The 12467-nt window shown below is 48.0% G+C and overlaps 1 protein-coding gene across 2 annotated transcripts in view; it reads left to right on the top strand.

Moving 5' to 3' along the window:
- The window catches only part of HPSE2 (heparanase 2 (inactive)), a 106279-nt gene that overhangs the window by 1881 nt on the left and 91931 nt on the right, over window positions 1–12467 (top strand). Inside the window, exon 3 of one of the 2 annotated variants that reach the window (XM_033065985.2) lies at window positions 11198–11359. The exons of the other annotated variant lie outside the window; for it this stretch is intronic. Coding sequence (XP_032921876.1) covers window positions 11198–11359 — 162 coding nt within the window. The remainder of the gene's footprint in view (window positions 1–11197; window positions 11360–12467) is intronic. 2 annotated transcript variants of the gene reach the window in all.

The raw sequence follows: 12467 nt of genomic DNA, 5'->3' as shown, positions 1-12467 counted from the left end.
GCGGGGGGCGGGCGCTGCACCGGGGGCTGCGGGAGCCGGGCGGTCCCGCTCCGCCTGCCCCGCTGTCCCCGCGCCCGGCGGGGCCGTGTCGCGCCCGGGCACGCCGGGCACCGGGCAGGGGACAATTCCTGTACCCTTTCTTTCCCGGTGGAGGCGAGCCGAGGAGCTCGGCGGAGCTCGCTCCCCCCATTGCCGGTGGATTCGGTGGGTGTCGGTCCCCGGGAACAAAAGACCAGCACTGGGGAACGGGACTTTTCATATTCCCCCACTCCGCTGCGTCCTCCGTCTCCCTTTGCCCCCGAGCCCCTGGCGAACAGCGCTGGCCGCAGAGGAGATTGCCGCGGCTCCAGGCTCCATCCATTGGAGCCCCGGGATGCCCGAGCACGCCCCTCCCGCTTCTCCTGCGGCTCTCGAGCCCTGCCTTTCCCCACGGACCTCGCCGCTGTGCGCGTTTCTGTGCCCGCCGCAGCGCCTTGGGCTCCCCGCTGCCCCTCCGCGCTTGGTGACGGTCGGGGCTGCTCCCCCTCCGAACCGCTCGGCCATCCGAGCTCTTTCCGAAGTCACCGCCCGGCCCCTGCCTTTCCGCTGCTCCTCTCTTCGCCGTCTGCACTTCTCCCCAGCGGAGCTCAGTATACAAAAGGCTCTCACCTTTTGTGGCCCGTAATTCACACAAAGAAACTGCGTAGAAAATTTAGGGCCACATTTCCATCCTAAGGCATTTATTTTAAGAAGCAGAGTACTATGTCCACATACAGGAATTTATTGATTTTTCTCTCTTGCTTAGTTTAGTTCTTTTTTTAAAGAAACAAGCTTTTTTTTTTTTTTTTTTTTTTTTTCCTACTCAACAACTTACAAAAATTAGTTTAAGGTTTTTCCATAAGTAATTTTGAAGGCCAATTAATGCCAGACAGATCCCACTGGGCAGGTCTGTGCAACAGAGGAAATTTTGCAGAGATCTAGTCAGCAGCAGTCCTGAATGGAAAAAGCAGATGCATTTGCCAGTTTTCTGATGGCTCTCACTCCCGCTGTTTCCCTACATAACATCTCTGAGATGAATGTCTTTCTATTCCCACACGCAGGCAGGTGGGTAAGTTTTTGTGCTCCATCTTTCACTTGGTCTCCTAGCTGGGGCAATCCCGACGTTATTCCTTGTTTTTCTTGTAACAAATCTCAGTCGAAGGGTTTGTTCTAAGCTTTGCCTGCTGAGATGCACTTCAGGAAAAAATGCTGACCAAACTTGCCACAGACACCTTGTACAGTAGAAATTAAGTGTCATGCATAGAACTATGGATGGGACTCATACAAAACATTTGTAAGAATAAATTTTCCTGCCTTCTATATTTCAACAATTTGTAGGAGAAAACTTACACTTACTTATTAAACATCTTCACAACAGTTTTCATGTTAGGGAAGGAGTGAAATATTTTGGGGTTTTTTTTTGGTTTTTTTTACTTTTCCTCATGGCCATAAAATTGAAATGTAGCAGCCTTCAAAATGAAGCTTTTCATAGAAGTTGTAACCACAGGTCTTAACTTTTCATCACTTAAATATGGAACAGGACCATTGTGAATGTGGGTGAAGGAAGGGGAAGACACATGTGGTGTGTATCAAGCATTGGTGTAAATCAGAAAGGTGTGGTAAAAGGGATTTCCTGCCTGGAAGCAAAGCTCTCGTATTTGTTCTTAAGATCTGTGTGCAAACTCCAGGGTCAGGGAGTTTCACTCTATTTGGATAAGGGCTAGAGTTGCTGGTAGCTCACAACCTTTTGGGCTGAGGCTGCACTAAGTGCTTCACTAGAGGGATCCAGTTCTCCAAAATGAAATCATGATGCCACCACAGCTCTTTGCCATTCTGTCCTGGATATGAGCAGCCACCTTCTCCATTTGGAGCACTGGTCCCATTTTTGTTCCCTCATCTGTGGCTCACCCAGGACATGCAGTTTCCTCTTGCTGCTGAGGACTTGCAACCTCAAGAGACAACATAGAAAATCAATGGCAATCAGCACCTAAGCATGGGGGGAAGCCAACAAGCATCCTGCTAGCTACCTTTCCTTCTCCCCAAGCTGTCTGGCATGATTGGAGTTGTTTTCCATGTCCATGGGCTTTTTTATGTCCAGTACCTACTTTCTGAAATTTTTTATAGTGGCATGGGAGTGGGGAAGATGTTGGGGGGCTTGATCAGTTGAAAAAGCCAGAAAACATTTAACAGAGAAGTCAGTGAATTTTAAAGCCTTATGCAGCACCCTAGTGATTGTCACTTGTGACAAGTGATTGTCACTTTTTGCCACTTCTGCTTGTGGGTGCACACAGACTCCTGTGGCCTGCAGTGCCCACAGAGTCTGGGTTCTCTTTGCAGCCCCCATGGATGTTCCCATGCCTTGTGCTCCTCTAAGCTGCAGCATCTCAAAGAGTGCAGGACTGAGGTGAAGGGCATGTGTGCGATATTGCTCAGGGAACTGCAGTTACAAGAGAGTGACTGTGAGTGGTGTTCACATCACAGGCAGCCGCACCCCACTGTGTGCTCACAGGCCACACTGGTGTAGCCCTCTCAGGCATTCAGATGGGAGGCAGCAGCAGCAACAGGACTGCTTTGCATCCTTCATGGATCCTGTGACCATGCCTGCTAAAGCTGGAATGAATCTCTGTACAGGGATCTTTATCCTGTAAATCCCCCTCTGCCACCCTGGTGCTCTTCAGACCAGGTATTCCTCAGTGTTCTCTTTGATGTTTTTTTCTGTCTCTGTGGTGCTCTGCCTTCCTGACTATTGAACCTCTTCAGAGATTCACCTTACTCTTCCCCTGCACTTATAATTGTATTTGATGCCCTTTTAAATGATCCCAACTAGGCACACCTCCACCTTCTGAGTATTGCTTTTACCCAGGCCTGCCTTTGGGTTCACCAACCCATTTTTTCACACTTCTTACTTCCACAGAGGTTGTGGATACTTTCTGAGGGTAGTAGTAGTTGCTTTTGACTGGTATCTAAAATGTACTTACTTTCCCTGAAATAAAGTGTCTCCTTTAGGTTTCAGGGTAACTCATTTCTTGTTCAGATTTTTCCTGGAAACACAGACCTGGAAATATTGTGTGTTCCCAGTGGTGCATGATATCTTTCCTTTGTGTGTGTAGACAGCTTCACCTCAGTCTAAACTATTCAGTTTGGGCAGTAAAGGTAACAAAGTGTTGCATGCTCTATGGTTACTGCCTGTGATGCCCATGAAGAGGGTGCATGTGGCAATGTTTCAGCACTGCATATAAAACTGGCACAGCAATTCCATCGCTTGCTGGCAGATTTTTCAGTACCTGACCGGGCAACTCATAAAAGTGGATGCCTATGATAGATGGTCTTGGTGAGCCATAGGATGTGCAGTCCCTGCTGATGGCAGCATGGCTTAGGTACCTCCTGGACTTTGCTAAATATTAGGTCATCTAACCTGTTCTATTAACACCCCACCTATGTGGCACACCAGGTGGCTTCCATCCCATGCAGCCCCTACTTTGGATGGTCAGTCCTGGAGTCCACCCTATTTGCATAAGGAACTGGCCAGCCTGAGGTTTGTTAGAAACAGAAACCCAGTTGAATGTATGTCAGGCTCTGTGGTACCAGGAGGCGGGGCTGTGCCAGAGACTTTTTGACATTTTATGATCAAGAGGTGTAACATTTTTAGCCTGAGATTTTTCCCTCCCTTAAATGGTGTTTCTCGGTATGTGCCCTGCTGAGTTCGTTTTTCTTCCCCAGCTGTGCTCAGTGTTGTGTTGTGTTATCTGGAGATGTGTTTCTCTGCTGCCACGGGCACATGTCTGATTCCAGGGCAGGTACCAAGATGTATGGGTTCATGCTCAGTCTATGTAGTAGGACTGCTTCTCCTTTCGCTGTTGGGTCTCCTAACAAGCAATCTGTTCAGCCTGTCCTTTCAACTGCCTCTCGTGTACAAGGGACCAAATGGGTCTGAGGAATGGGACAACAAGAAGCACTGGTCTCCAGGAAAACAGGCTTGAGCAGCTCCTCTTTGCAGCAAAGGCATGGGTTGTTGCCAGCACAAAACCTCTTCTGAAGCGGAGTTTGCTAAAACCTAACTTGCACGCTGTCCTGGAGCTTGGTGTTGGGTGTTATGTGTATGTGGAGTTCTGGTCTTGTTTCAGCAGGAGATGCTGCAGGTGCTGTCTGAGTGCCTGAATGTGGAGCCCATTTTGGAAGCTCCTTGCTGGTGCTGCAGTATGAGTTTGTGGGCTGATATGGAGACTCCTCATCTGTAGGGTGATCCTCAGCTGCCTCTCACCTCAGAGCCACAGAGCCCGCTTCGGACAACCTGTGGTGAATGTGCTTCTCCCTCCTGTACCCCAGCTTTTTGTAGACTTTTGTAGCCTTTTTATGGCTGAGAAGAGACCAAAGGACACTTTGTGTGGCACTGTGTGGGCCATGGGAGGGAAAGGGGAAAGGGACTACATTTGCATGCTGTAGGTTGTGCATCAAAGATGTTTCTGAGCTGAAGTGTGCATGGACAACACATTTCAAAAATAGCCTTTTAATTGCTGGTAAATTTCTTCCTTCTATTTTATCTCCTTTTTTAAATTTCTTTTTTCTTTTTTTTTTTTTGTAAAGGATACCAGACATCTGGAAAAATGACCAATTACAATAAAAAATTACAAAGACATGTTTCTTAAGCCTTCCATACTAGTCAGGGGATTTTGCAGTATAGTGTGGGAAACATCATGCTGTCTAATACTGGCACAGGTTTTCTGTGTATTCTTTCAGTGTTGGATCCATTCCTTCAGGCATCCTCAGGTACTCAACACTGCATCTAAGCCTCAAAATTTGTCTGGCAGTGGGAATGTATTCCCACCCTTACTCAGTCCATACTGCACAAGTGTCTTGTAGGATGCCATACTGTTAGAACATGTGCCAGGGTATTCAGCGGAAAGAAAGATTATAAACTGTTAAATGACCTGAGGATTCGTTTGTGTGGTTACACAGGGGCTGGAGCTGACCCCAGCTAGGGCTGCTGTTCCCACTCTTCTGCCCCTTCGGGTATATTCCTGCCTCTTCCATGCCTGGAGCCTGAGTTTGCATGTGAGTCAGTTCAGGCATCTCAGCTGACCAAAACTTGATGGTGGAGATGTGATTGCATTTCAGCTTGTTCAGCTGCCAAATCCATTAATGCCTTGTGACCAGGCAGAGGTGTGGAGGACAGTGCTGGCAAAGGAAATCCTGCTTTGAAGGACTGCAGCAGTCTCAGTCTTGGTCAGATTAAATCCTTCAGATCTATGTCCTGAAGGCAGGAAATCTCACCTCGTGTTTCTCTGCCATCAAAAGGGTTGGTTGGTCCCCATGCTTTCTTTATGATCTGTGCACTGCTCTTCTGCTGCTTCCCTTATGCTGGCTCTGGAACATTTCTGATCCTCTACTAAGCCAGCAGAAAATTATTTCAAGTGAAAAAAAAATAGCAACAGCTTTACTGTGAATTTAGTGAGTAGGATTATGAGGATGATCATGGGGTATGAGGATACCTGAGCCAGAGAGAGCAACAGAGAAGTTGTTGCCATGTGTCTGGGAGTGTCCCTTTGGCTCTGCCAACTCATAAAACTGCAGTAGATGTTTCTGAATGGAGAACAGTCCTGTTATCCTGGTAAAAAAACAAACGAATTTTCCTTTACTCAAGGAATCATCTTCTGTTTCTGGTCGCCCAGGGCCCCTTTTCTGTCTGTTTTGTGTCCCTTGACAGTCTAGACATCTGTCCTTTCAGAGCTTGAAGAGGAAATAGTTGTTTTTTTCACCCTCCAAGTGTTTCAAACGCAGCCCCTTAAGCAGAGCTGTAGCATTTCAGGAATAGCAAGAACTCAATCCCCAAGATGGGAAGATCCTCTGATGTCCTTTGGATTTGTGGGATTAGCCAGACCTGGGGCTGCTCTGTGCCTCAGCATGAGCTCTGGGGCAGCCTCCTGCTCCCTAGTTCCCAGGCACCACGACTGCAGGGAAGGAGCTGCAACCTGCTCTGCCTCTATAACGAGTCCCAGGGCTTAGCTGTTTCCTTAGAAATTAAAAATAAAATAAAAAGGTTGTAGAAATCACATCACCCAAGGTAAGGAAGATACAGCATGGGCAGGAGATACTTCCAAAGATTACTTGTTTATCTCCACTTTTTCTTTTTAAATTAAAAACTGTTCTGCTATAATCATACGTGAAAAATGCTTTAATAACTGCAGGAAATGGTGCAATCAAACAATTAATTTCTGATTTGTTAGATATTTGTGATTGGTGAGATAAAAAGATTTCTATCGTTAAATATTTATCTATAATAACCATCATAAGTTCTATTTTAAAATTACATATTTTTGTTAGTTTCATACTTCTTTCCATGCTACATCTACTTTGCATGAATTAAAAGTGATTAGTGTAAAATAATATGCACAGGGAAAGATGTGATTTTTTTCTACACAACTATCCTTTCTAAATTGGCAGTTGACATTCAGGGAAAATGTTCTGAATACATTATGGATTTGTCTCTGAATACTTTTAGGTAAGTAAAAAGTCAACCTAATGTTAGGGATATTAGAAAATAATTGGAAACACTCACTGAGAGCATTCTTATGCTATAAGTAAACTAGGTGCTGACATACTAATCAGTGTAAAGAATATATATGTGAGGAGTAGGATGATGGAAGTGATCAAAGTCGTATCTTTCAGTCATAGAGATTTTTCATCTTGGATAAAATGACAGAGATTATGACAAATGCTATGAACTCGGTGTCACACAGAGAAGACAGTTTGGGAATGATTATTTCCTTGTTTTCATGACACAAGAAATAGGGAGCATCCAGTGGAATTATCACATATGAAATGAAAAAATATGCCTTTTTTTAATGTGGTGGGAAATAACTTGTGGGACTCATTGTCAGGGAATTTTTCCCAGCTAAAATAAAGGAATGATACTAATGTGTCAAAAATTTGCCCATTAAAGACAGACACAATGAGGATGCAGTTTGTGTCTTGAGAAATCTTCTGTCTGTCTAAATAAAAGTTGTGCTTCCCATTTCACAATCACCGGGTATTTTATAATAATTCCAGCAGACAAACCTGGTTTTGAAAACATTTTAAATTTGTTGATTTTACAAGTGAAAATGATAAGACTTTTGCCTGGTCATTAAATATCTATTTAATTTTGGTACTGACAAAATTTCCTAATATTCCATGTTTTAGAAGAAGTGTTCAGGTTTTGTTAGAAAAAAATCGAGGGTTTTTTCCTTTTTGAATTCACTTTTCAAGACTGGGAATCTGAAGCAAACAGTCCCCTGAGGAGGATGGCCAGACAGCTTGTTCTGGTGCCATGGCAGTGGTGACTCTTGCTTTGCTGGAGCAGTGATTGCTGTGGGCAGCGCTCACTTTCACACACACAGGGACAGAAAGATGGGATATTTCTCCTCTTTACCCTTCTGTCACACATCCCTCTGACAATAACCGCATCCCTCTGCCGTGTCCACACAAACCTGGGACTGTGCCTCCCTCCTCCCATCTTCCAGGTGCTCCGCTGCAGTAGTCTGTGTCTGCTCCACTACTCCAACTCCTGGAATGGAATTGCCTATGGGGAGATGGTGGCATGACCATGGGCCGGTGGTCACTTGCACACTCTGACACTGTAAATTCTAGAGCAGCTCACCCTGTGCAAGGGACCCGGCCCCGGCTGGGAGCTGTCTCTGTGCTGTGCACCGGCCTCGAGGTCTCACAGCTTGGAGCCTCTCTGCCCTGTGGGGAATGGTTACTGAAACCCCTTGGTGCAGGTGGCTCACGGAAAGGGACTGGTACAGCTCAGCTAGTCCTGGGCTGCCCGGGAAAAAGCATCGCTGCGCTTGTGCTGCTCCTGAAGGCTGTTTTCTAACTCGTTCTTCAACATTTCCTGGGTAGTTTCGGTGACCTCCACGGGCGGCGTGCGCGAAACCGCAGGCGCTATCCCGGGGCGGGACAGGGCCGTGTGCGGGCACTCGGGACAGAGCAGGCTCCGCAGAGCAGCGCGCTGGGCCCGGCCCGCAGCCTGCCCCGGGGAAAGCTCCGGCGGCTCCCGGCGGGGCCCGGGCTGTGCCAGCGCGGGCCGGAGCCTGCCGGCAGCCGCAGCTCACCTGGCCGCCACACGGGTGTGCTCCCGCCTTTCCGCTCGGCGCTGCCGCCCGGCCCCGCCGCGGGCCCCGCCGGTCACTGCCCGCCGGGCCCGGCCGTGGGGCAGCCTGAGCTGGCCAGGGTACTGACCCGGCCCGCCCGGGCCGCGGCTCCGGCCCGCCCGCCTTCCCAAAGCATTTGGCATCCTCTGGGGCTCTCACATCTGGAGTTCTTCTTTCGCACTCCTGGCAGGAACTGCTCGGTTCCATGTTCTGCTGAGCGGTTTATCGCCTTTTTTTGTTTTTTTTTTTAACCGAGGCTCAGGAAGGCAGTGAGTGCCCTTCTCCTGCCCTGTCCAGAGCCTCCGGGGTACTGTCCTCCTTCTCGACTTCCTTACATCTGTCTTTTCTCTGTCTCTTCCTCTTAAGATTTGAAAGCTGTGAACTCCTTGCTGTCTGTGTCCCTCGGGTTGCTCTTGCTGAGAATTCCCCTAGGCCCTCAGAAGCTGTGGTCTGTACCCCTCTTCCCTCGGTGCTGCTGGTTCAGCAGAGTGGTGCAGAGGTGCCTTTGGCTGCTTCCCTACACTGGGCACAGCCTGGCAGAGTATGAAGGAGCAGGCACTGAGTTCCTTGCTGAGCTCCATATCCCAGACATCTGCCCACAGTTTAAGCTGAAGTTACAATGACTGTGGGTTCCACTTCCATCTTTAGGTCTTGGGCAAGTTTTGCGGGTCCCTCACAATCTGAGAAGACAGGATCTTGCATGTCTTGCCTCTGCCTCCGGAGTGTCTGCAGTGGCAGCTCTCAGAGAACCCCATGAAGATAACTCCCAGAGAGTGCTCTGACTTCTGTGCCCTGCATGCCTTCCCCACAGTCTTCCAGAGATTTGTCTGCATGGGACTTGACATCCTTGTGGTAATCCCTGTCACAGCAGCTTTATCAAAGCACCGCTCCTGCTCTTCATTCCTGGGCTGCCCTCTATCCCCAGGCCTTGCTGACAGTGCATGCAGAGCCATCCCTGTGGTCCCCAAAGATGTCACACAGACCCACTGCCGCAGCCCGCTGCACCCTCCAAGGTGCTGGCCCCTGACCTGAGGCAGTGGTTCCCTCACATGGGTCCACATTTGCCCTGGTTTGGGTTTCAGAAGTCATCCATTCCTTTTAGGAAACAAACTTGTTTCGACCCACCCTGGACACCCCTGCAGCAGTTTGAAGAGAATTGCAGACAGCATATTGACCATCAATTTTCAAACCTGTCTGCCTCTCAGTCTTCTCCTCCTTCAGGGCCTTGTTGATGTGTCTGGATTCGTTTTGCCTTGGGGGTGGGATGTACAACTCTTGCCTTCAGTTCTGCAGGAAGGGAAATCCGTCACCCAGGAAGTTCACAGGCTCTACGTGACTGCAGCAGCCCATGGCAGCAATAGTCTATCTCGTGTGGGACAGATGTAAGGTTGTGTTTCTCAATCTTCAGTTCTCCGATTATTTCACATAACAGGGGTTCAGGATTTCATCATTCATTAGTTGGGCAGAGGTTGGGCAGGGCCAGGTCTTACTTAGTGCCTACTTAAGAGAATGTGCACTAAGGCACAAAGTCAAGGGGTCTGTGCTCATTTGCTACAGAAGAACATTAGTCCTTCCTTTTGCTCCATCTCACTGATGCCCTTGTGCTGCATGTAGAAATATTGAACCATATTTTCATGGTGTCTGGATGCTGCCCAATATCCACTCCTGAGTATGCTAGCTGTGGGTGGAGGAGACAGCCCACGTGGCTAACTACAGACCATGGGTACTTCAATGTCATTGCTGTTCTGAGCAGTCTGTTTTAGGCAGGCTTTAGAGAAGCTGTACTAATCCCAAACTATGCAGAAAAGAGGTAGAACACAGCCGAGGCAAGAAAGTGTAGTGACTCTAGGATGAGGCTTGGAGACAGGAAGAGAATGTGGCTTCCAGTCCTCCACCACATGTTTGGAGGCAGTTCCCTGCCAGCCCCAAGATACAGCAGAGCTTTGAACCTAGGTCAGCTGAACCTGAGTTTGGACACCTTGAGAGACAGGAGCATGGCTTTTGGAAGCAACTTTGGTGTTTCTTGATGTGAGTAACAATAAAGGAGCTAGAGAGTGTGTGTGGAGCAAGGTGAGACTCTCTTCTGACAACAAGCTTCTTCAGCAGCTTCTAGCCAGATGGGAATTGAACCAAGCAAAAATCAGCCTTGTGAGGCAAAGTGACCTTATGCAATGTGGTGGAAGAATTCCAACTTCAATCCTTGCTTATCAGAGCTGGCCTGAGGTTTTGTAAGATTTAGACACAGCATCTGGTGCCTGTGGATCTGAACATGTTACAGAGTTTATTAAACTCATAAGGGACCTAGCAAGAACTAGTATGCACCACTCCCCTCCTGCTTAAACTGACAGGTCTTACTTGATTCTTGTTCTGCCTTACTACTCCATCATTCCCTTTCCCCAGCAGGTGAGTCGTTCTAGAGTAGGGAATATCATATTTTTGTCTCACAATATGGCTTAGACAATGCCCATATGAAGAAAAACCAATTGTTAAATAATCCTTCTGCCTCCTGAATGTCAGGCATTAGGAGGATTCAGACACTTGTTCAAAGAGTCATAAGCCATGCTGACCTGTGATAGCTGCAGTGAGGATAAACAAGGTGAGAACAAGCCTTCCTCATCACCTCTTTGACAGGCAAGGTTAAGTGGAAGCCAGGGGTTACTGGAGTGGGATTTAGTCTTTTCTCATTATTTAGTGTCAAATACACATGTAACAGGGTTGTAATATAAATGTTGGGAGGCATTTGCACTCTCCTGCAAGGGAGGGTTCAGCATTGTAAGAGAGCAACAGCTAGGCAGGTAAAGGATGGAAGGGTCAGTAGGTTCTGTGAGCATACAACTTGAGCATTGTGTGGGAGAAAAGGACACTTGGGCTGGGGAGGGTGATTTGATAGGTGAATCCAAGGGGCTTGGATCCTTTTGTTGGGTTGCTCTTGCTGAGTGATGATTGTGTGACTGTCATATTGGCTGGACTGATCCAAGCATCTGGTGAAAATGAAAATGAAAGCTGAGGTTTGGCCATCTCCCTCTTTTCTTTCCCTTTTGCTGTAGACATTGTTCGCAGTGACATTGCCCTGGATAAGCAGAAAGGCTGTAAGATCGCCCAGCATCCTGACATAATGTTGGAGCTACAGAGGGAAAAGGCAGCTCAGATGCACTTGGTTTTGTTAAAGGAGCAGTTTTCAAACACATACAGCAACCTCACACTAACAGGTAAGGCTGCAAGACCAGCTCTGGAGCCAGGAGCTGGGTCTAGTTCTTGCTAACTCACAGATGTGTTAAAACCTTCAGGTTCTTCACCCCTATGAATCAGCATCTCTCTGGCTGCCTCTGTTTCCTACCAAGGTTACTGGGTATTGGGAGGGAAAGGACCAGCAGGAACTGGAGGGGGACTCATAAGACCTCTGCAGCTGGCACCTATGCAAACACTCCAGATTTGGTGCCCCTGAACAGAACATTTTCTACAGTCTGACCTAAGCAGAATACCACGGCATGCGAAGTGCTGGAGAAATTTCCCTGCTAACTGTTCACGTCGATGGGGCTGCAGCAATTACTAAATTTGGAGTCCTTTAAGCTGCAGCTGATTTTTTTTCTTTCCAGAGCATGCACTTTGTGTGAACCCAGTAAATATTAAAGAGCAAATATAAAGGGATAATGGCCTAGACAGAGATGAGAGGATACTCTTTTTCTGGCAACTGTTTGTATTATCCAGGGAACAGAATCTCGATGGAGGAGACTGCCACATTTTGGATACACATTTAATGGTGCTTGTAAAGGACTGATATCTTTAGGCAGTGAGTGGGCAGAAGGATGGTATCCCAGCAGCCAACAGGGTCCTCTCATATCTCCTCTCCTTATCACTACAGCTGGATGAGCCACAGATGATGGGAAGGAGGAAGAGACTAATAAATCAAACGAGACCCCCTTCTCCTCTTGACAGGTCCCTTTCCTGTGAAGGGCAGGCAAGATTGAGGGCTCTGTGCTCTGTCTGGGGAGAAGATGGCAAAACCCATGGTGGTCCTCCCTTGCTGCTGGGCTGGGAGAAGCAAACCAGTCCTGCACAACCTCCCCCACTCTGCTGCCACCCATGTCTCAGTGCCCAGCCCCTGCCTTGAAGCCAGCGTGGGTCTGCATCCTCACCAGTGAGCTCTGGCTCTCTTGGGGACATCAGCTGTGTTGGAGCTTTTGGAGGCCCCACGGAGGTCGGACGGCAACACCAGCACTGTCCAAAGGCTCAGCCCAGGGGGTCACTGGGTATTGGGGCGATGGGTGTAGCTGAATCACATCATTCCTGAAGGCCCAGCATTTAAATGGGATCCTC

This window comes from Catharus ustulatus, chromosome 8, assembly GCF_009819885.2.
Source record: "Catharus ustulatus isolate bCatUst1 chromosome 8, bCatUst1.pri.v2, whole genome shotgun sequence".
NCBI classification, from domain to species: domain Eukaryota; kingdom Metazoa; phylum Chordata; class Aves; order Passeriformes; family Turdidae; genus Catharus; species Catharus ustulatus.
Note: the sequence above shows the minus strand (reverse complement) of the source record. Positions and strands in the feature narration are given on the sequence as shown.